Here is a 24,732-nt window from a genome sequence, read left to right as displayed (position 1 = left end):
GTGGAGCAAAGAAGTTAATAGCAGCGCTCTTATCTGCATGGCTTTTAAAATAACTGCTGTTCTGGTTGTAGCTGTAAAAAAAATAAAATAACAAACTTACTTTGCTGAAAGGCCACCATCTTTTTTCCACCTATGTAGAGTGAATAAAAGGATAGTACTCATCAAATACACAGACCCTGCACTTGCACATTTAAAATATAAAATTTTACTGGGTAAATTTGTTGGTATTCTGTTGCTTATGTAATTTCCTGCTCGAGTTGTAACCACACATTCTTGGAGTAATAACAGGTTTGCCTAAAATAAGCCATGATCAACACTCTAAAAAGCCTTCAATGACATGTGTTACAACTTTAAATTAGCAGTACTCACTTTCTATCTTGAGGGTCCAAAGCACAAAATATAACTGTACTGACATTGTAATGCCTCCTGAAGAAGAGCCTAAAAGGAAACCAGGGGATGGTAACTGTTAGAAAAAGGTCTCACCATGGACACATATGTATAGTGTGAATGTTCCTGTGTGATACTCACTTTCTCTGGTTATCAGTGAGGGTGATTCCCTGGGAAGAAACTTTGAAATGGACTACAGTGGAGGTTGGCGGAGGGTTGGCACTCAGAGTCATACTGGTGGCTTTCTGAATGGCCTGAATGCCGGTAAGGGACTCCATCTCCACAGAGCCCAGGTACCACACATTACAGGCTGCAGGGACACACATTCTCATTAGGAGTACATCACAACTACTAAGTGCAAGTATTTGTAAGGCAAGTGTGTTCTGTGACATAGTAACAAAAAGCGAGACCATAATAACAGGACAATAAAAAAATGGCTGTGCGGATGCAATCATTTCCAGAACTATCACACAATTGCTCACAAGTATTTAAGTACAGTGCCACTGTTGCTTTGTCATATTTATTCATAGAAAGTGATGTCAGGCACTTGATTACCTGCACCCTGTCTTAGCAGCTCGGCAGCAGAATTGGTGATTGATTGTGAGGTGTTCTCCACAACATCTTCAAGAGGATCTATATAAATCCAAAATATCAGTGACACTGTCTAGTGAACACAACAACAGCTACATAAATAAATAAAACCACAAAACAGAAATATTCTTTTTTCTTTACTGATCATAGCATTTTACAAAAAAAAAATATCAGTGGGTGACTGTATATGTGTGTGTGTGTGTGTGTGTGTGAATGTTTACCTTTGTCAGGTATAATAAGTTTACAGGGCAAGGCCAAGGGAGTGATTGAATGTTGGCAGACCAACGCGGTTAAGCTTCCTGTAAAACAATAACATATGAAATTAAAAGTACGGTCAGATTTGATGCTTTATTACCATATCAATGTTTTTATTACATCTTTTCCTACTATTATTAAAAAGATGGCAACAAATAAAATCATTAAATTGACTATTTCATCAAAGAAAGTACAATCAGTGGAATGACAAACTTTTATTTAATTGACTATCCATGTAATGCCAAGTGTTTTCATCTGTCACTGTCCCCTTCAGCGTTACATAGTTACCAAACACTAGCCACTGGTACAAAATGCACCAAGTCCAGTAGAGGGCAGTGTTGTGCATGAATGCTTTAGAGCAGTGTAGCCAAACAGCCAGGAGCTGTCACTGTTGTAAACAGGCGCTCACCAAAATAGGGCTCATTGGGGCAACCCTTCAAACGAACTCCCTTCTGTGTACACTCAATCAGAAAGTGGCGCACTAATTCATTGGACAGATCACCTCCTGTTAGAAAAAAGGGCAGATTAGAGATGCAGATAGACACACAATAATTAATTCCTCACAACAGTCCGTGGTCTGTTTTGGCTAAACTGTCCTCTATTTAGACACCCTAGATTTACCCTGGCTTAAATAATAGCTACAAGCATTTATCTCAGTACATCATGTAATTTCCCAGCCTTGAAGCATTACACACACTGTATTAAACTGTTACATTTTGTCTCTCCAGAGACTAATGGGATTATGATTCAACAGACGCGCCTCTGACGGGGTCAGGAGGAGTGTGGAATGTCTCGACAAAGACACAAAGGTTTGGAGAAAGGCCTGCTTCTTAAGGTGGGTTGGGTTTCGCACTTATAAGAAGCCACGTGATGTCACCACAGGTGCCCTTGGATTACTGAGGGGTGAAAGCAAACAAAAGGAGAGGTGTGAGTGGGGGATAAATGAAAGGCCGGCAGAGGGAGGACATAACAGCATCCTTTGAAAATATACTTTATAAATAATCAAACTTATTTCTGATGCTTACTGTGTAGGATTTAATGTCCTGTGTCCCATTTTTGAATAAGAATAAGTGAAGTGAGAATCTCTATCATCACTCAGTGAGCCTTTGTTTTCCTGTTGAAATATGGCCAGAAAATGCTATGTGGGGCAAGGAACTTCCCAGGAGAAGGCCATGGGATCAGAGTAGGCTGATGGACTTGTCACATCTTTTGTTAAGGGGTGAAACATTAGCTGTACATTTAAAACTATCAGGCAATAGGGGTCTGATTGGCTTCATCATGATGTTGCCCAGGAGAGAAACGCGGAGTGAAGAGCTCTCACACACAAACAGAGGAGAGGATTCTCATGTTCCACCATAAAGGTGAGTACAGTGCATTGTAACTGTAGAAGGCTTTGTGTGGGATTGTGTGATCTATGCTTCCCATGAATAGTGGTGGACCAAACCCTGATATTGTCACTATGATGACGGAAGTATACTTCTCAGCATTTTGGAAAATAACATTTTGGAAATACATGTTCGATACATTTTCCTTTCCATCCTGAGACTGAGATGAGAGGACCAAAACTGCTCTCAGGAATGTGATTCAGTTATGAAGATTGTGGTTAGCTTAGCATAAAGACAGGAAGCTGGGGGTATAAATAAATATAAATAAATAAATGTCACTCTTATAAAAAAGCTAGTGCATTTCTCAAAACTGTTAAACTGATGACACTTCAGGAAGAATGTTCCTCTAATAATACTTTTAGCAAATCAAATCTTAGTTTAAACCAATTTATTATAACACAAACACTGAAGATAAAAGGTTGCAATCTGCTATTTTTGTCATCCATACGTATTGTACCTTTCTTGGTCTGCTGAAGAACGGAGGGTGGTGGTGTAGCCACCTTCATTGCTAATCCATAGGCCCCTTTGAAGGAGTGGCTGTCCCTCACAATGAAACAGCCAGGCTCCTTATCCTTCAGGATGGATATGGCTGAGTGAAGAGAAACATAATTGTGAAGTTACTCTATAGTTCTGCAGAACTGTTTCTTTTCCTTTATTACTTTGGATCAAAAGTAGATCCTACCTTGATCCCTTGAGATATCAGGCTTGTACCAAAATCTTGACGTATCCTGCACAAATTTTACAGTAACCTGCTTGCTGGCCAGTACATCTGGAAAACACACAGTGTAGCCAAAACAGCTAAAGCAGCAGTCATTTGTATGTGTTAATGAACTCAAAGTGACACCAATGAGATTATTAGTTTCTTCAGGAGACCTTAGCTTACCTGGCAAAGGCGAGGCCGTGCCTGGGATCTGAGCTGACAGGTCAGGCAAGGCACTGGGGAAGGGAATACTCAGAGAGCTGCCACTGTGGGGACTTGAGAACCCACTGAGGGCTGGAGAGGCTGTTCCCAGCGAATGCTCCCCATCTGATGCCCTCTTTTTCTCAGGAAGAAGTGGAGCCTGAATCTGGGACTGATTCTGCCCATCCATGGAGTTCAAAAGCTCTCTGTCCATGCCTCCATTTCCCAGCAAAGAAGAGGTGGAGTTCAGACAATCTGTGCCGTAACTGAGACCAGAATCATCTTGCTCGTCAAAGCTTTGAGCGGCAATGTGGCTTGGAGCATAGCGAGCCATACGACTTCGCTGGCTGCTTTGGGGGGAGCTGTGGGCATTGGGAGCAGGGTGGATATGGGCATGGTGAAGGGGAGGAGAGTGGTGGCCATAGTCCAGTGACATAGTGTGCTGCGGTGGTTGCCTGGCAGAAGTGTAACTACCTAGAGAGGAGTGATGGCCCAGGACAGGATGCTCTGGCCAGGACTGGTTCATGGATGAGCTGAAGTTAGGAGGAAAATAAAGGTTGTAAACACAGAGTAAATTAATTCTGTTTGATCTTTGGTCTTAATACTAGAACTGAACATTAGTAGACTTTGATATAATATGGAAAAAGTGCTAGTACAACAGTACTAGACTCCTTTGGTCTCTAGTGATAAAAATGGTGAATGCTACTTTAGGCATTTGTATAAGTCAGATCTCTACCTGTCTGAATGCTGAAGGGACCCAACAATCGAGGCAGAGTGTGTAGCACTTAGCATCCTGTGGCAGTTGATGGAGGAGTCTGGCAAAGCCTGAACATGACCGATCATCTCTGAATATCCACGGGGTTCTATAGGAGCAAGAAAATTCATATTTAAGAGTGCTTCAAGCACATTTATGTACACGCTCAGAGTCAGGAAAAAGCTGTTTTAAATGTTGTAAACATAAAAATAAATACAAATGATACTAAAACGTATGCTAACTGATGCTAAACCACAGCTAGGGTTTTTTTTTTTTTTTAGGAGAAAAGCTGCATTTAAAAATAACAAAAACTTAAAAAGAAAAAAAATCAACTTGCTGTATCAAATGGGACGGTGTGATATAGAAAGAAATTGCCACAAAATGGAAAAAACACCCCTCAGCATTGACCTCTGAGTTATTTCCAGTAACAAAATATCAATATTCAATGTATCAATTATCTATACCACTTATTACTGAATAGGGTCGCGGAGGGGTCAGGAGTCTATCCCAGCTGACATTGGGCGAGAGGCGGGTTCCACCATGGATAGGTCATCAGTCTGTCACAGGGCTGACATGTAGTCAAACAACCACGTACACTCATAATCACTCCAACGTGCAATTTAGAGTCACCGGAGAGAACCCACGCACGCATGGGGAGAACATGCAAACTCCACACAGAAAGGCAGCGACTCGGCCTGGGCTGGAACCCAAAACTTTCTTGCTGTGAGACAAGGCTAAGCACCGTGCCACTGTGAATTTGAAATCAAATTAAAACTGTCCATATGGCCTTAAACCCAACCATCAATCAATATAAAATCAATCATCAATTCCCCCTGCCACAACCCACAGAGTCAACAAATCAGACTTCAGCGTAGCTAGAAATTACAACCCTTCTGACATAATTATGCTAAAGTTTTATTTGACTCCGTTATGATCTGGGGCCACTGACAGCCTCAAACCTATAAGGTCTTTTTTTCAACTCAGGCTTTACAACCAACTTTTCTCCAGGTTAATTTTAATTAGTGCAAAGCTGAATAAGGTGCTGGTTTCTTCTTGTGCCTGTTTCCCTTCTACACAAAAACACTTTCATGGGGGAAGAGAAGTTTTTTGTGTCATGCCACCTGACCCGCAGTAACCATGGAAATGGAACGGGACTGAATGTGGCGATTCTTGCCTGGATGTGTGAGGTAGTAAGAGGCACAGCAGGGGGAAGATCTCCTCCCAGGCCCTACAACCTTTACACACATACAGTACTGCAGATCTCTGTGGAAACATGTCAATAAGAATCACAGTGAAAATTAAAATGAAGGTTTGGTCCAAGCTGAGATCACACATCTCTATGTGGGTAGTTCCTGACATGTACAATCTTGTGATTCTGTGACAACACTGATCCAAAAACATGCAAAATAAAACACAGCTAACTTAATTTAAACTATCTGTGATGCAACATGCACAGCAGAATGACTTTCAGCCAAATATATATATATATATATCTATCTATAGATAGATAGATATATACACTCCATACATAAACAAAAAAAAATATATATATATCTGAAAGGACTTTGGAATTTACATCAAACTGTACAAATGCTGCTACAAAGTATTGCACAACATTTCCCAACTCTGAGCACAATCTTACAGCCAGGGTGTGTCCTCCCTCAGCAAACACCACAGGAAAAAAAAAAACCAAAACATCCACACAAAAAGAAACAAAAAGGGCTCAGTTTTAATATAAAGACAAACAATGCTATGTCTAAAGCTTATTTTCTTTAGGTCGTGACCACACAGACATTCTCCAAAAACCAAACAAGAAGGCAGAGACTGGTTAGGAATCTCCCTTATTTTGCATTTAAGAGATGTCTTCATTTCGGCCCCGTCTCAAAACTGCTAAAATTCCACAAACACACACACACACACACAAAGAAAGGGGGAACTGAAATAGCTGTTCTAATGAAATAGTGGAGCCACAGATGTCTCTTACAATAATCTCCTACTCAATGAGTGTCTTTTTTGTCACTCACTGTCTTTAATTGGTTGTGAGAAAAACAAAAGTTAAATGAGGAATAGTATGTTAATGATTTGTTCATCACTGCAGTTCGGTCAGCTGTTTAACTTCCTAAAATAAGGTGCCTCTTAGAAAAAGGGCAACTGGTTCACAATGGAATGACAATTATGTGTTTTAAATAACATATATACCATCAAATTATATGGGTACTTGTTTTTCTATAGTGCTGTTTCGTTTTCCAGTGTCTATTTTAAATGCTGTTGTTACACTCATGAAGAAAGGCCACTTTCTTCTCTCAGACTGAAGGTTGTTCACAGCCTCATGTGATGCTCGGTCTTTTCAAAACAATGGGCTCAGTTTGGATTTAGTCCCAGAAGTTACAGTATAAGAACCTACCATGGTCTGTTCTGTATCCTCCATAAGACTGCATGCTAGGAGCTGGTGTTTGCCTAATGTGCACCAATTCCGGCATATTTTTCACTGAAAACACAAATGAAACAAGGATGGGCATTTACTTAGACCTAACAAACATGCTAATGAATTATACCTATTCACGGTGACACAGGAAACATACTGTACTTACCATAAGGTGTAGGTGGAGAGATGGGGAAGGCAGGAGTAGGAGGAGTCATCTCACTCCTGGCTTCAACTCTGCTGTCCATGTCTGGGTCCTGGGCCCTGTAGTCAGCGCTGTCACTTCTGTATAGCATGGGATGCTGGAGCAAACAACACACAAACATGCTTGCATGTACAATAAGCACTCACTGAAAAGAGAATTTTGTGGGACAACAAGAACTGCACATTGTGCAAGTATGATGCATTTACCTGGGACTGTGGCACACAGGGAGAATACGTCTGCTGGCCTCTGAGTTCTTCTGCCGCAACCCACCCTGAACTACAAAAGCCTGGGTGATTTGGGCCATCGCTGTCTTGGTGACTCAGACTTCGTGTGACACCCATCTGTCCTTCACTGGACTGGACAGCTGGATACACACAAGTAAACAACAAAATTGACAGGCATCACTTATTTCTAGGCAGACAAATAAATAAAAATCACTGAAAGGAAAACAGTACTTCGGCCTTCTGGAATTTTTTTTTTAAATAAAAGTATTCAGCAAAATGTTTAAACATTCTCCTAGCACCGTATCTTCTTCTAGAAATGAATTCTGAAATAAAAACAAAGTAGACTATGTTGGAGAAGAAACTATCACAAAGTTAATACAATATTTTCTGAGCTCAAGCTATTGCAATGGCAAATTCATTCAATCATATGTGAATTAATAAACCTGAAGTTAAAGCAATGTATTCCACTGCACAGTTAAATTGAACTGTGTGCTGACAGTAACACTCATTTCAATTTGAATGATGATGAGGACAACCTCGTAAATGAGGCGGCTACTTTTATGACTTCTCCCTTAAAAATGATTTGGATTGATGACACTTTAATGTGGGCAGTCTATAAGTGGGCAGACCACCCCGCTTACCCCAGTGAACAGCCTACGGCCATGCTTTGAGAGGAGAGCTGAGGAAGATCAGGGGTCTAGTTGGTGGTCTGGAGAATGTGTGTGGGGAGGGTCAATGTTGTGACTGCAACTAAGAGTGTTTCCACTCAGCACCAGGGTGTTAATTTGAGCCCTCCCAGTAAACACCAGCCCCTCAGCCATGAAGAATGCTAATGGGGCAGAGGTGCTAATGCCTGGGATCATTACTCATTTTGTCTAGGGCGAGTATGCATGACACAAGTGTCATGCATACTTGGCAGTGTGTCTTCATGCATATGTCACTGTAAAGTAAGTGTTTCCCCCCTTTTTTTTTACTTAATCATAGACATCTGCAGGATTCTGTGTAACCGTTTATCATAAAGCCAAAAAATGTCAGTTTTTTGTCTGTATGTTGATTTTGAAATGTCAGAAGCAGTCATAGGGAGTGTCAAGCATGAATCTATCATGCAGCAGGTGCACACTCTCTCCAGTGATTCGCTTTCAGTGTCATCATTTCTGTAACCTAATATGACTCCAAGAGTGTGGTTAGGCACTATAATTTATAGAGGATCATGAGGGAACAGTGAATTGGCTACACACTACGCACAGAGCTTGTGCTAAGTGGTTATTTTAGTTATAAATGACTTGGTACTCAAATTCATTTTATATTTATTTATATAAAAATGCTACATATATTAAAATATATTGTGAAAAATGATTTTATGCATATCACCCTTAGACTGAGACATACATTTGAAAGGTGAGTTTGAAAAAAGAGAATACAGTAAATATAATTCAAATACAACAAAACAAATCTTTGTTTTACCGGATTTCTCATGCAGGTCTCTGGTGGAGACCATCCCCCACTATACTGACCTGTTTGTCACCTCTAATCGGAAAAGCACAACTGGTATAGTTACATGGATAGTCTATATAAACACAAGCCAAAAAGCTGTATATGAGTATGAATTGCTTTAAATAGCCATAGTGAACTAGCTGTTGAATCAACATAATTTAACCATAAATAATTTCTGCTCCAACTTTATGTTAGAATCAGCCATGCAGAATAAGCTACAGTATAACTGACCACTGATGCAAACCAATTAAAAGTCTGCATTACTTTCAATAGGATATTTGTGAATTGGCAAATTTGTGGTCCTTGGTGTTTGTTTCTTGAACTGATGCCTCTGTGTAGTTGATATGCAGTAGAAAAAAAGACTGCCCCTGGGCTCACTTCATCTGCTTTTGGAAATTCCTCAGGTCTCTCTATCTTGTACACCCCTGCAACCACACGTTCATGCTGGAGTGTGATTCACGCACTGCTCACACCCAGACAGCTTTTTGAATTGTCTCCGCCTCATCTGGTTTTCAGCCAAAAATAAAAAGTGTGCTATTGCACTTAGCATGTCTATTCTGGAGTCAAAATGACTGAACTTTATAACCTGTAAGGGTAAAACAAATCTCAGAAACAACTTGCAACGACATGAATGAAATGTAAATACATTTGGTGGATATCTACCTTAATATACATGACCAACCCGTTTAGTATTATAAGAACTCAAAAGAGAAGAGCCTGGACAGATGGGAAGTGTAATGGTGCACAACAACAGCATGAAACAGCAATAAGGACAACATGACTAACAATAAATGCAAGAAGTGTTGTGTTATGTGTAATGCTTAAAACCTCCACACAACAACAAGCTGTCATTTTGTGGGAAAACACGATGTTATGGACTTTGATTTTGTAAACATCTGGATTCCTCAGTATGCATCCTCTGTAATCAAACATTGCGAGACTGCAACGTACAAAAAGGTTGACGACAGCTGCTCTCCCTCTCTACTTGTACCATACTGATCCTGTAGTCAGATAGCTCTACAGACAAGTCTGGACGGGGGCTCTTTCTTCAGCAACATACTGAAAACATCTGAAAACCTGGCAACAACCCTGCTATTTCTGCCACTAAAAAATGCCAGGTGGGAGATGGAGAGAAGGTGTGCTTTGTTAACTCTGTGGCAAAGGAGAAGAAAAGATGATGTGGTTGGAGAGAAACTACTGTTTTTTAAAAAATATTCTTAGTATGTGAATTTAGGTTGTTTTATTTCTTGTATTTTTGCCATGCTTATTAGGCATATCAAGGAAAACAACTTCTCTGGTTTCATAATGACTGTCACATTTCTTTTCACGACCACATCATCACTACCATCACCACACCCAGACTGTCTGACTATCTTACCTGTCTGCTGTGTGTTTGTCAGGGTTGCTGCATTATTTTCGTTGAATCTGAGACCGATGCCGTTCGAGCATTTGCCAACTGAGCCATTTACGTGCATGCTGCTGTTCTTCTTAATAGAGCTGCTGTGGTTCAATGCTGGCACAAATGTGGGATCCAGGTCCATGATCAGCTGATTGAGCTGGTCGATGGAGTTGTCAATGTCCATTGTTAAAGATTTGAACTCCTCATCCCGTTTGTTGTTGTTGTTATTGTTTATTGTTGCCTGTTCTTTGTGGGGCGCCGAGTTTCTCAGGGAGTCCACCACTGAGCCCTTTGGTTCAGTGGGCAGGCCTGCTTTGGATGAACAGCTCCCCTGCTTGTTCCCTGGGTACCTTTCTGTGTCATTTCCATCCTCCGGCATGTAGATGAAGTGTTGTGCAGCAACCATCTGCTGCTGGCGAACCCAGGACTGTGTGGAATAGCTTCCCTGTCTGTACACATGCTGCTTGGGCATGGGAGCGCTATTGGGATTAGAGGAAGCCACAGAGTTGCTCCTGGAGGTCACAAAGCCACCTCTAGCCTCAGAATAGGCTCTCTCATACTCCTCCATGGCAGGGGGAGCAGGATGGTGAAGGTGGTGCTGGCTTTGGCTCTGCTGGTCCTCTACTCCTGGACTCCCAAAGCCATCTGACAGCAGGGAGTTTTGACTGCTCTTGTGGCAGGAGGACGACAAAGTTCCTAGACTGTCCACACTGTGCAGATCATGGCCTGTAATGACCTCATCATCCAGGATGTCTGTTTCTCTCTCTCTGGGACGGGGGTCTCCATTGATGTGCACTTGAGCTGGAACTATCTGTTGGATGCCCATCCTAGGACCTTGATCATCCATTTCCTCCAGTGAGGGCTCCTCAAGTCCAAAGCCACTTAGGAGGCGCTTCAGCTGAACCTTTTCCTGCTGGCTGGGGCCCTGGTTAGCCTTGACAGTGGTAGTGGTGGCGGTGGGGATAGGTGTTGGTCTATCTGCCCACAGGGAAGTGCTAGACAGGCCCGAGTCACTGCTGACAGAGAGAGCGTGGTTGCTGTGGTCAGGGCTGGAGGTGGTTGTCCGGGCCCCACGGCCCACTGTGGCCTCTCCTCCACTGGGGCTCCTCTTGTTTGCCACTTTGTCCTGGGTTAGGCCTTGAGAGCGTGGTGCTGAAAAATAGAAGAGATGCAGTGCTTCATAGAGACAGCTGGTACGGACACATATACACAGAGACACACAAACAGCAGCAACTCGTACAAACAAACAGCAAAAAATCACAGACAAAGCAAGACTATGTTAACATACACCAGTCATGTCAGTATGTCGTTTCACAAATTCTTTAATTAAGAATCTGTTTTTGACAAAACTCAAAATTAATAATCACACCTCACCTAACAACATTCGATTCAACATTCCAGACAATACAAACTATAAATCACTAGGATATTGATACACTGGCAGAATAATGTGAATCATGTTACTGAATTGAGACAAACAATCCAGTTAGATGTGTCAGGAAAATCTAGACATGGTAAATTAACCCTCTTTTTTATATTCTAATCCAAGTTTATTTCATTTCAAGCATAGGTACTTCAGTTATCCTAATGTGACAACTTCTCACTCTCCTGTCAGGCCATGAGGTGAACTGCCAAGGTGTAGGCAGCACACATGCAAGACAAAGGTGTTCCTCATGCTCAGGTTATATAAGATGTGCTAAGTCTTCTGGATGCAACTGTAAGAGCCAGACGGCTGTGGATTCTCAGAATCTGACCCCTGCATTCCTCACCCTGCTGTGATCAAGCAACTCTACTCCCTCTCACTTGCCCCTTGACCCTGGCATATGTGCAAACAACTGCCTTAATCCTTAGAAGTAAGAAAAAATCAGAGAGGTCAATTGTGTTGCAGGGCAAGGTCAAATCCATCACAGCATACAGTACATAATGTTAAAAGAAATCAAGTTCAGCCTTGATAGACTTACGCAAAGTGAGGGCTGCAGAAGAATTCCAAATGTATATGAGCAGTACTACCAAGTAGGTAAAACCGCTGTTTCGCTGTCACTCTCCCTCTGCCTCAACAAAAGAGAGCTGGAACATGACTCCTGCACTTTTCCCTCTCTGCATCTACTACCTTAAGTAGTTTCCTTTCAGAAAAGCCATGACTGGAGGATCTGAATGCCAGACACGCATGATAAAAGCTCCCCCACCTCCTCTTCTCAAGAAAATGTGTATGTAAGGCTCACCCCTCCCGCAACCCACTCACACAAACATTTTAGTGAAACCTACATCTGGCCTTCAGCAGCCTTGGCTCAAGCCTCCTTGCAGGTCAGATCTGTCGGGAGGTTTCCAACAAATCCCTCTTGTAACATTCTTTCTGGCAAGGTACAAGCAGGTTTTAAGACAGATGTTTTCCCTTTCCCTCAACATTGGCCATCTTTCTCATTTTCTGTCATCCCCTGTCATCGTTCTGCCTCTCCTTTCATTTCCCTCCCCCTCATGACCACCCATCTGTTTTATGGAAAAAAATCGACTTACCTTTGAGGCCACTGTAAGGTAAGCGCAAAAGACAATCCCTGTCTCTGGTTTAACAAAACCTGAGGAGGAGAAAAGGCCATGTGGACACAGATGAGCGGACATGGCTTTTACCCGGCACATAATGGTAAGGGTCAAATCAAGAGAGTTCCAATAAGTTGGCCGGGCTTTCTTTCTCTGCTGAGAAGGTGAGAGTGTTTGCACTCCACACAAGGGGGGACCTTGAGATCTCCAAATAAGGGCACAGGAATGTAAACAAGAAGGGAGGGATTTAAGCTTGGGGGTGGGCCAGAGGAAAGCAGTAACTCAACCTCCTACCCTGCATCAGGGGACTACCCGACTGGGGAGAGAAGGGGGTAAAAAGAAAGGCAGAGAGTGAAGGCGGACCAGAGAATGAAAACAACATTCCTGCAGCTCCAGATATTTTCACTCAGTAGAAAGACACTTTTTAATTAAAGGAATCCTTGCCTTCTACTTTAAGCACTGTTCAGTTTTCAGTGCGTAAAGTAGTGGCAGCCAAGTTGTTTTTCTCTCACTCTTGTGTGCCATGACATGACATGCCTGTATGTACAATGCAGCCACAAAACAGATGTGCCCTAAATTCAATTATGGGGTTCAACAAAAGTTTTAAAAACTGTTTTACCTATCACTGGCATTAACAAAACTATAAACAGTTATCCAAGTATGTTTTTAGCTAGTGAAGTTAAGAAAATCACTCAAACCATTTATATTTAGCATTTATCATGCTGGTTGTTGTGGTATGGTCAGTCTCTGAATAATCTACCAATTACAGCACAGAGAGTGGCGAGACCAGAACTGTTCCTCTAACTGCTCTCACATCACAGGAGGTCTGGTCGTATATGGCCATGCAATTATCTTACCCTTCCCATTCCTTCTCAGTTGCTATACCACACTTCATAAACCAAAACCATGAGTCAAAAGCATAATGATGATAATTCTCATTTCCTTCTCTTCAAACCTCTGCCTCCAGTGTGGGGAACACAGCCCTCCAAGAAATTTATCTTTTTAAATTCTGGGTACAACTGTAGAATAGTTTTGTTTAGAAGTCCTGTATTAAATATAGACAGTGTAATGTGACAGTAAAATACCTGTTAAATACAGCACATTGTCCAGAAAGTCGAGATATAAATGTTTGTTGATGGCACTAAATATTAACACGTTTTAGTTAAGGCGGATTCACTGATGCATAACTCTGTGGTTGATATAAGAGTTGCAATATGATGTGATGGAGAATGAATCAATTACCTTTATTACAGTATTACTTGGTATTAGATAGAAATGTTCTCATGCTTCGGATTATGTGCCTATCCCATAGTTTAGACTCTTAACTCTGAAGCACCATTCATGCTGGAAACTTTGGATGTCACCTGTCATGTGATATTCTTTACATGATACCAAATCCAATACAATAGCTGTGCTCCATTTAGCCATGCTGGCGTCCCGGGGGGGAACTGTAGGACAAGTGCATCCGAAAACGCTTACGCAGGTGCTGGACCAACAACTTGAAAGCAAAAAACATGAAAAAAGTCAGTACACTGCATTATGCTCCCAGTGATGTAATTCAGCAGTAACGTTTCGATCTGTAAAAGATCTTCATCGGGTGCTGTCAAACAGGTGTTTCTGTGAAAAACACATTTATATACACCTGCTAAGACCCCGTTCAGGTGTTTTCAGTCTGACTGGAACAACCTGCTTCAAATTAGATTTAAGACCATTTTTGTGATATGGTTAATATTTGGTATATGATATATTGGTTGTTTCTTGTTGAAATTGGATTATTGACTAGAAATTTTTAATGGTTTTCAAAATTGTTTTTTTTATTAATTTATCTTGTTTCATGTGATTATATCATTCATTCATATGTTTGATATTTTTCAAAATTTTTTCATATTACATTCGTTGTCTTCTTGATAGCTCCTCCCATGCTGGCATCTTTTACTGCCTTAGTGCAGCGTGAAATGTGAAACATCAAGGTTTGTGGCAACTTAATGACTGGCTCAGCAGTCTGAAGGAACCCCAACCCAATCACTTCCTTTTCTGCCTCAGTCACTGAAAAAACATAGCACGATGCAAGAGCTAACTGAGTCCAAGGGTTGGGTCTATAGGGTCACATATGTGCTGGCTCGGCCTTAGCATCATGGATCAGGGCTACAGTAATATTAGCTGTAAAAGCATCACAAGACTTTTCTTTGTTAGATATTCAAACTTTATTACAGTTTTATCAGACCACAACAGAAATGACTACAATATACTGACATAGTATTATACAAATAATCTGAAGCTTTGAAAACATTTTAAAGCATAAATATTACAATAATTGTCTGAGGAGTAAAAACCCAAGGTACTTCTGTCAAATTTGGATGAAGTATCACAATATAACTGCAGATACTTTCTAAATGCATGAGCAAATTAAACTGTATTATCAGTAGTATTGTATTCCATTTCTGTTAACATGGTAGAAAATACAGTCCCATGCAAATTGTTGCCTCATTATGGCAAGTGTTACTGGTCTGATGTAACTTCTGTATGCAGTCAGGATAATACATGAGAGCATTAGCAACATTACATATTGTGTTTTGGGAATGCAACATTCCTGTGAACATGTTACCGCTGCATCCTCTCACAACAAATGGTTTCTGCCTCTGTGCTCTGGATGTCTCAGATGTTTCTGTCAAACATAAAACAAAGTATATTTATGGTGTGGCAAGTTTATGCACAAATGCATACTAGCTCAACATTATGTGAAAGAGACATAAATCGCGATATTTACCTGAGAGAAATGTCAGGGAAACCTTTTATCTTGGTTGCAGATGTTCATTTCTTGACGATTTCCCACTTAAACATGTACGGTTATTTAATTTTTTGGATTAGAAACAGTTATTTTGTTGCAAGTAGGTATTCATGCTACAGGTGCTGCTAAACTCGAATACAATGTGATGGCTCAAAAATATTGGCACAGCTGATCAGAAACATAGCCATCGGTGTGTTTTATGGGTGTATTATAGAATGTACAGTACATACCAGACTCAAAGATGGCACACAGTTACCTGACTGAAAATTGCTCACATGGTGCATGAGCCAAAAAAGCTTGAGAGCTTCCAGATTCCAGATTTGGTGTTTACCCCCTCTGGCCCTGCCCACACGTGCACACTTGGCCTAAAATCTTTACTCTGATCATATAAATAACTCACTTTTGTAATCCTTTAAACATCTTCTAGTCGACCCTATAAAATATAAACCTTAAATGAGTGTAATATATACCCTTTAATTCACACATAGGGACAAACACACATACCCACTGGTGACTGAAAAAAGCCACTGAAGTAAATGAGGTTTTCTTTTCACAGCCTTAGCATTACAGTGGCAAATGCTTTGCACACTTCCTCCTCCACACCAACTTCTGAGTGACAGCCTCTCACAGGGAACCTGGGCCTGCCAGAGGACTGGTGGTAAGTAGATGCAGAATTCCAACTAAGTTTCCAGTCTTCATGTTTACATGAGAAAGCAAGGCAGTAAATAACCCACATGAATGTGCTGAAATTAAAGCAAAGCATAAAACTGCTTGAGGTCTTTGCTTTGCTTTGATGAATTCTGAAATCAGAGTGTTTGCTCTTTCATTGCATTGCCAGAGGTGTGCATAAAACTCTACATAGATGTGTGGTGCTATTTCAAATGGAAATAAAAAAGGCAGCTCATTTTTATCAAACTGCTTATAAAAGCACTGAATACTGGGAAAGGGTGGATCTGTGTTTTAATGCCACCACCATGCCGCTCTATTCTGGGATGTTGCTGTGAATTCGGTGGTTGAGTGGAGAGCAACAACCGCAGCTAGGACGAGACACCCCGACAGAGTGGCTCTGAGTGCAAGTGTGTGTGTGTGTGTGTGTGTGCAGGCGTTTGTGAGAGTGGGACAGTTAAAGTATGCCTTTTCATTTGATGAAACGACACAGCAGAAATCTCTTGAGAAACAGCTGCTCTCTCTCTGAACCTAGCATTTCCTGCATATCGCAACACTCCTCCCACTCAGAAAACAAACAATTCTTCTTGTCACGGTCATCACTTAAGACTTCTTACACCAAGGTAAATTTTAGCTTTCATTTCCTTTCATCACCATAATAAAAATCCTGTTCCCACAGGGCCTGTCTGCCTGAGTTTTAAATTCCATTCATGAGTAATAACTCCTGTTACCAATGACTGCAATGTAAACCAAGCTAGTGTGTGCATGTTAATGCAGTCACACTGCAGTCCCTCAGTAACACGAAACACAGGACTGGTCACGCTGTGTTACTTCCCTGACAGAAAAAGACAATGTGTATGTGTGTTGGTGTAAGTGAGAAGACACTGAATACCAGAAAGTAATAGTGAGAGAAATAGGGGGAAACTATGAATACATCTTCCATTTATAAAACACAGACAGCTCAGACAGCTTATGATTCATTACAGAGATCATGCGCTGCTATGACAATGTTCTGTGAGTCATGTAGTGACTAATGCAGCGAGTACAGTACCTTCACCATCACAGATGTTCTGGTAGGAGTCCCAGCGGGTTAGAGGATCTGCTGTGTTGTAGTCCACAATAACATCTGCTCCATTTTGCCACCGGTTGGCACCTGGATCCAAAAATAATATTATTGTAGATGCTGTATCAGGGTGTTTGTTCTGCGCTAAACACTCAGTACCAAGTACTGTTACTCATTATGTTATTGTAAGATCTGTTATGACTTGAGGGAGGGGAAAATGGGAATTGACTGGGCAGGGTATTTAGGGTTACATAACAAAATAGTTAATAGTTTCTCAGTGATGTGATTCCCATATAATATCCCTAGCAGGTTTTTTTAATTATGTTACTGAAACCTAAAATGGTTGTTATTTTTAGGAAATGTGTTTTTAAAGTGACACAACTAAACCCATACACACATACAGACCCATACAAAATAGTTTCACTCCTGTGGGTTCTGGCGAGCACATGCTGTGTTTCTTTACTTCTCTGTCAAGCACACACTTCACACTACATTTCCCCTCTACAGCATTCCACATCCCTTCTCACTAGGGGGCAGAGAGGGAGGAGCAGAGCACAGGACGGTAGGAAGGGGAACATGGAGACAGCACCGTGTTGATTTCCAGCTACCTCTCTGTAGCAAATTTTGAAAAAGCTGAGGAGTTAGGATTCTACCTGGGATCTTCTCTGGTCCCTCGGAGAAAAGCAGCTCCACTTTACCATAATCTGGAAATCTGGGATCTGGAATGTAAGCACATATGAATGCCGCTAGTATGGCCATTTAGAAATGAATGAATGGTGTTGTCTATGAAAAAGATTCTCTCAGTACACGTAACATGTTTGAGAAAACAAGATTACTGGTCTCAAAGTGCCAAGTCTAAATTAAGTCCAGACTGAGCCCTACAGATGCTGCGTGGAGCAGATCTGTTGCTGTAAACTGTCAGCAGGTTGAGACCTGCTCTCACTATTTTTTCAGGTCTACCTTTGTTGGCGGTCTCCATGTCCTCTTTCTCAAACATCAGGTTGTAGCCCTGCACTGCTCCCGTGTGGAACTGCAGCCGGAAAATAACTTCATGCTCTGAAGTTAGGTCACTTTTGTGATAGCATTTAATCTACAAATGAAAAACACACACATTTTGTGATTACTACAATCAATACTGACGCCAGAATATCTGAAAAGGCATCTTGTTTGTTTTTCTACCATAATGTCCCCTTTTAGAAGCTGGGCAGGCTCCAGAGTGATGCATACATGGTCTCTGTGGCCTGGACCAATATGACTGTAACAAAAACAGAAAACTCAAAGTGAGCCAGAGTTTGGAAGCACTCACACATATTTACAGAAAGCTGTAACGCTGTATTAAAGTAAGTTAAACAGAAAATTGCTTTGAAGCATTTCTAAAATTCTTTGATGTACATGTGTAAGTTACTTACTAGATTCCAGATGAATACACAGCTTGCATTCCCTGGTAAACCTTGATGTATGGACGACATACTAAAAAAAAGAAAGAAAAATTCTCAAAAAATGATTGTTATAGGTGCATTAATAACATGACCTCAGGTTATCAGTCAGATAGTTTGCTCACACTTAAAGTGTGCTAAGCTGTTGTTGTGAGAAAGGGATTCCAGCTCCATGATGTGATGAAAACCTTTGTTGTTTCAGTGAAATTAGTGAAAACAGCTATTTAAATGTAAGGTTGGGTGTGAATTCCCATGGGGTTAATGGGAACCCTTAAAGACATCCTTCTCTTCAGTTCTGTTTATGTGAGAGCGTTGGAAAAAAGAGAAAGATGTAAAGTACAGATAACTGCTCCAAACCAGCACATATGTGACAAGTGATGTGGTTATGTCTGGATCCTTTTTATACCACTGTGGTAGCAGTGACTGTATTTTCATTCAGAACTGCAGCTGTGTATAGTGGCAAGCAGTAAGAGTTTAACCTCCAGTGGTATCGAAGTTTGGTATCCCATGAATGATGACGCAGTGCAGGAACAAGGGGGAGGCATTGATCTTCATAGATCCATTTAGAAGACTGTTGAGGATCCAAACATACCTGATGTGAAAGCACAGAGATGGTCATAAATCATTGTAGCAGAGGTTGAGATATCCTGTCTCAGACTCAGGGACACTCAAGAATGCAAGATACGTGTTAACCAGTTAGCTTTAGAGGTGTTAGTGGGTAGATTCTGTTACCTCTGGGCAGAGCTAGACTAGCTGTTTCAACTGGTTTCCAGGCCTAAACTCAGCTAACCATCATCTGAATGTAGCTTCATTTTTAATGTGAAAACATAATAGTGGTTTTAATTTTCCCATCTAACTTTCAGCATGAAAACAAATTTGTATATTTTCCAAACTGCAGGACTATTCCTTTAAGACAAAAATGTAACTCTTCAGCAGTTTTAGTTCGTTTGTAGAAAAACATGTTAATTTTCCTTAAAGAAATGTGTCGTAAAAACTATCATTTTGGTTTTGGTACTTAACTCAGGACAAGCAATGAGAAACTTTGATTGTTTATCTGTCTATGTTGTTACTATCAACATTTATCTCAGATAAACATGCAGACAAAACAGCTTGAGGAAACTAGAACATGATAAATTGGAGAAACCAGCTTTGCCTACGAGCTATGAGTGAGTTATGGTGATGATTCACAGTGATACACAGGGTTAGGATTACACCACCTCATCATGGGATCCCATTCTCATTACAGTGATGAACAAAACAAGGCGCTAGAGTGACACAGCACTGGGACACCCAACGTTTTATATAAAATCAGGTAGGTTTGGATGGGGACGTGGGTCAATAATGCACCAGTTAAACAACACATGGTTAGATGCATGTTGCTATACAGAAGGGTGTGCTTATGTTTTGGGTCTTACCGTTTCTGCGAGGGTGTCATCAGAGCTGAGACCTTATCATCATAGTATTTCCTCATGGCGAAGCGGTCCAACGCCTGATCAGCACTTTGAGGGGGACAGAGAGGCATGTTAAACACTTTAGGTAATTATGACTCAAGAGAGAGATAACACTCTGCTCCTCTATAATTGAATGGTTTTAACCTGGACTTCAATTAGGACAACACACACACACACACACACACACACACGCATAATGGACAAGAGTGAAAGTAATCAGAGAGACAGGGGATTCCAGCAGAGAGGAAGAGAAGGCCAGCCTTAAGTAAACAGGAGGAGGACAGAGAAAGGCCAGAGTGTGTGCACAGCTCGTCTATTCAGACAGAACTAAGACCAACAGGCACTGGAGCCTTTTCATCACAGCTCTGCTTCTCTCTCATCATCCCTTTCCCTATTCCATTGTAAATCTGTGTCATTGTTTTCCCATCTCCTCCTCCTCCTCTTTTTGCCCTCTGTTTTTCACATTCACCTAACAAACCCAACCTCCCTCAGCAGAACACAAACTCTAAGAGGAGCAGAGATGAGCTAAAGTGAAAACCAAGGTGTACTCATGCAACAAAACAGAACTGACCTCCAGGCCGATTCTCCAAATGTTTGCTGCGTTCCTTGACTATAGGGCTCAGTACCAGCCTCTCTAATGCTGTCTGACTGACAATGGTTAATAAACTTCGTCCAGATGAACAGATTTAAAGAACCTGACACTATGACCAGAAGCTATTACAGTAACAGACATGTTTTCAAGTTGATTCATGAAATTCAATACAGGATAATTGACAGCTTAAAAACTATGTGGTTTTCCTTTGAATTTAAAGAGGCAACATTTATTTGACTCACTTTCTGAATCACCTTGACCCTGAATTAAAGAATGCAAATAAATCGGCTGTGGTTTAGTGGTGACATTGCTTGTGGGCTACGAAATGAGTCTTCATGGATGGTTGTGGCTAACTGTTGTTGTTAGAGCTTGATGCCAATAATGATTGGGTGCACATGTATATTGACTAATCCTGACTTCAGTGAAAACATTAATAGCCACATAACATCAAATAGGTGGCATATTGTAGTAGTTACCTGGCTGATACGTCAGTAAAATGCACAAATGATGAAATGATAACACCAATTCGACCCTTGCCGCCCTAAAGGAACAACAGAGGACAGGAGATGACTCACTACAAGTGCAGCACATGTTTTTTTCATTTATCGTCTTGAAAAACAGTTAACTTATCCCTTTAAAAGAGATAAAATTGTTACTGATACAACAAAACCAGCAGATTCTCACCCTGCAGTGTATAACCACCACATGTAGAGGGTCAGCATTGAGCCAGCTCTCCATGGCCTTACAGATGGTGCAGATTTTATCCAAAGGTGGAGCATGGAGGTCCGGCCAGCCTGTATCCAGGGTCTAAAAAACACATTGTAATATCGTGAACAGATAAACTATCTCTTTAGACAAATACAGGCTACATCCTCTGTCCCTGTACATTACCAGTCAAATCAGTTCATTGTAGCTGGTTAGATACAGTTGATCAGAGGATGAACAAAGATTTGCTTTGCCATTGAAATATTGTTTAGTTCTTTTCCAGACTGATGTATATTGATATGGTCATCCTGAAAGGAATTTACTTGTACTAGTATGATAGAGATAATAGTCACATACCTTAGGGTTCATTTTAGAGAGCTCATGTCTTCTTTCTGACAGGTTAATAATCTGGAGAGAACACACAACAAAGCCTGTAACTAACAATTTCTAAAACACGCCTTTGCTTTCTCACTGACACTTAACATCATCATGCTAAAAGGATGAGCTAAGGACTCTGAGATCAATACTTTCATGTCAATATCCCATGAATGCCCATCAGCCCCGACATCAGTATGACTTGCACTTTGACACTGTGACACATTTCAAGTTGATACAGCGAGCAGCACATGAACACGCACTGACCAGGTAATTATCAGCATGTTTGGACTTGAGCATTCGTGTGACGTCCTTCAGGTTATGAGTGTAGATCTCCTCTGAGCAACCCCGGGGAAAGGACACAGCAATGATACGTTCTGTGATATATGTGAGGTCGAGCTCATATCCCTCCTCCATTCTGAATCTTGGGACCTCCTGTTAAAAATATCAAAGCAGAGAAACAGGTGAATAATGTTTAACTCACACCATTCCTACTTTAAACACATGACTTTATTTAATGGTCAAAGTCCTGAGCTTTAGTCACTGTGTCCAAGTTTCCAGCAGACACCTTTAGAGAATAACCTCAATCCCAGAAAGTCTTGTTTGCACTGCAACAATCAGTGTGTGTCGCCAAATACTGCACTGGTTCAAAAAAGAAAAACATCAATAATCTTGTTAACCCAGCCACTCGGTGGGAGCTACAATGACAAAAAAAAAAACTAAAAACAGCAACCTTCCAAGCAGTATAGGCAACGTACAATAACATGGCTGTGATAAAAAAAAATGGGAGAAATAGAGGAAACTGGAAACAAAACGGAGAATCTGACAAACAGAGAAAGTAGAGAGAATTACGGTTGTGTTTTTTTTCTGGATGAGACCAAGGAATGTTTTGATCTCCTCCTCGGTCCACACACACCTGTTGCCAGCCATGTTTATTTTGTATATTAAAGCATTTCTGTCACCTTTTTCTGATGCAAAATGCATGTAAAAACAGGGTGATGGAACCCTAGCTACTGTGCCCATCAATTAAGTCTGTAATCACTGCAGGCGACAGCCCAGCACTTTGAAGGGGGTGAGAGCGGGAGCCATAAACCCGGGACAGTGTGGCCACAGCGTAAAGTGTCAGAGTGTAATGAAAGAGGCCATGTGTATGAAGGGGTCATCACTCGGGGAAATGTCGCTGTGTGTGTGTGTGTGTGTGTGTGTGTGTGTGTGTGTGTGTGTGTGTGCATGTGAATTGTTGGAGGAGGTGGGAGCAGGGGGACAACATCTAATGGTGGGGCGGTTAGTCTATTTCCCCTGAAACTCTGAAGAAAAACTGCTGACTGGAGGGAAATTAATGAACAGGTTGGTCAGTAATTAGGCTCCCCTCTCTCCAGGCCAGGGGCATGTGATGAGGTCCTAGTAATGTTTTAGAAGTGTCTAAATACTAGCTGGAGATGGGAAGGGTATCTAACCAACAATTAAGTTCTATATGACCCAGGAGTGTGAAAGAATCGTACTAAATGAATCTGGTGCAAAAACTGGGAGAATATTTTTTAGAAATTGTTTAACCCTTTGGAAAATAGCAGCATTTGCTTTCTTGCCAAGAGTTAATGTAAATGAAAATAACGATGCCTCTCTAATGTCTGCATGGTAAAAATGAAGGTATCTTAACTAACATGCTGGTTAGGTTAGCAAAATACCAGAAACAGACTCGCCTCTGTGCAAGGGTAACAAAATCTGTCTACCCGAACCTCTAAAACTCAGTAATTAACACACTGTATCTTGGGCATTTAACCCACACAAAAACAAAAGTCAAATCAGCACATTGTAGCTTATGTGCCAAACTATTTCTTGGTGCAAGCAAGTAGGAAGTTACTGCACCTGGCTAAGAGATAGTACATACTTTTGCTTGGACCAACAAATAGTTTGGCACATTACCCTTTTCACATAAGACCACTAGGCAGACCCCCAAATCTTTGAACAGAGGCAGACTCGCCGTTTCCCTCACTTTCCAGTCTTTATGCTAAGCTAAGCTAACCAGCTGCTGGTGTTGTGGTATAGTTTCATATTTAACTCACAGACACAAGACTCTTATCAGTCTTCTTGTTTATCTCTAGACAAGAAAGCAAATAACTGTATTTCCTAACATGCTGAGCTATTCAAATAACAGGCAATTTTCTCATGTCAAGGTAACTAAGTAAAGAAAAATAAAGATTCAAGTTATTTCAAGTAAAAGCGATAAAGATCCACAAAAGTTGCCAATATATGAAACTATAAACTAAATCCAAAAACTTTTAAATGTGAACTTGAGACTTATTAATTTCACATGAATCATTCATGCGCAGTACTGTCCCAGTCATCATTCAAGCCAACACCAGTGACTTGCTCCAGCATGCACTAAAGATAATTGGTCTTTAATTTGCACTGGCTGCTTTTGTTCCTGGTTTGAGGCACAGCATTAGCTCACAAAGCCATAATGCCAAGGAACTCAAATACCAAGCCCACCCATGGCACTGTGAGAGCAAGACTGATACAGGAGTGGGGTAGGCAGAGAGAGTCGAGAAAACGCGTTGCCAGGTCTACAGTGAACAAGCTGCAACAGGTTTACTAAGGTCAGGATGTTGGGGGATTAGGGTGTGTCTGGCTCCCCCAGCCCCAACCCCTGCAGGTAAGAGCTTGACTAGGCTGCGTGGGTGCTGTCAGCCATGTTCACACATGCATGACCATCACCTGGGATGGGCTCCGCATGCCTTTCTTTCAATTACCCTGAGAAACACTGAAAATAAATGAATCAAATATTCCATTTATGAGTAAAAAAATGCATGAATATTAAGAGTGCCGGGATCAAGCTTGTTTCTATTTCAGGAGCCACACCCTTCTCCTGGCACACACTGTATGAAATCTTCCATTTTGTACGAGCAGGTGGACCACAAGATGAAAGAAGGCAGCGTCATGCGAGATAAATCGCAGAGGGAAAAGTCTCAAAATCCAGACATCAGTTAGTCAGCGCCCAGAGGTTAAATCACAGCCAAACTGTGTGAACAGTGACATCATAGATGTTTTCATTTTTGAGCCTATTGTGGTGACAACAGCTGGCAAAAACTCTGCATACTCGTCTC

The 24,732-nt window shown here is 41.2% G+C and overlaps 1 protein-coding gene across 1 annotated transcript in view; it reads right to left on the bottom strand.

Annotated features, from left to right (window-relative positions):
- The window catches only part of LOC109957663 (tensin-3), a 32,342-nt gene that overhangs the window by 4,633 nt on the left and 2,977 nt on the right, over positions 1-24,732 (bottom strand). The window contains exons 2-26 of the mRNA XM_020595720.1: positions 21,896-22,063; positions 21,611-21,661; positions 21,233-21,355; positions 21,025-21,089; positions 19,921-20,004; positions 18,985-19,097; positions 18,479-18,539; positions 18,249-18,324; positions 18,030-18,159; positions 17,723-17,788; positions 17,058-17,159; positions 9,997-11,169; positions 7,107-7,264; positions 6,865-6,997; positions 6,678-6,761; positions 4,256-4,382; positions 3,502-4,052; positions 3,301-3,387; positions 3,076-3,207; positions 1,643-1,738; positions 1,200-1,277; positions 943-1,020; positions 529-697; positions 370-438; positions 101-130 (exon numbers count right to left, since the gene is read on the bottom strand). Of these exons, the coding sequence (XP_020451376.1) occupies positions 101-130; positions 370-438; positions 529-697; positions 943-1,020; positions 1,200-1,277; positions 1,643-1,738; positions 3,076-3,207; positions 3,301-3,387; positions 3,502-4,052; positions 4,256-4,382; positions 6,678-6,761; positions 6,865-6,997; positions 7,107-7,264; positions 9,997-11,169; positions 17,058-17,159; positions 17,723-17,788; positions 18,030-18,159; positions 18,249-18,324; positions 18,479-18,539; positions 18,985-19,097; positions 19,921-20,004; positions 21,025-21,089; positions 21,233-21,355; positions 21,611-21,661; positions 21,896-22,045 (3,986 nt within the window). The 5' untranslated portion in view covers positions 22,046-22,063. The remainder of the gene's footprint in view (positions 1-100; positions 131-369; positions 439-528; positions 698-942; positions 1,021-1,199; positions 1,278-1,642; positions 1,739-3,075; positions 3,208-3,300; positions 3,388-3,501; positions 4,053-4,255; positions 4,383-6,677; positions 6,762-6,864; positions 6,998-7,106; positions 7,265-9,996; positions 11,170-17,057; positions 17,160-17,722; positions 17,789-18,029; positions 18,160-18,248; positions 18,325-18,478; positions 18,540-18,984; positions 19,098-19,920; positions 20,005-21,024; positions 21,090-21,232; positions 21,356-21,610; positions 21,662-21,895; positions 22,064-24,732) is intronic.

Source organism: Monopterus albus, unplaced genomic scaffold, assembly GCF_001952655.1.
Source record: "Monopterus albus unplaced genomic scaffold, M_albus_1.0 scaffold28.1, whole genome shotgun sequence".
NCBI classification, from domain to species: domain Eukaryota; kingdom Metazoa; phylum Chordata; class Actinopteri; order Synbranchiformes; family Synbranchidae; genus Monopterus; species Monopterus albus.
This window is presented reverse-complemented; position numbering and strand designations above follow the sequence as displayed.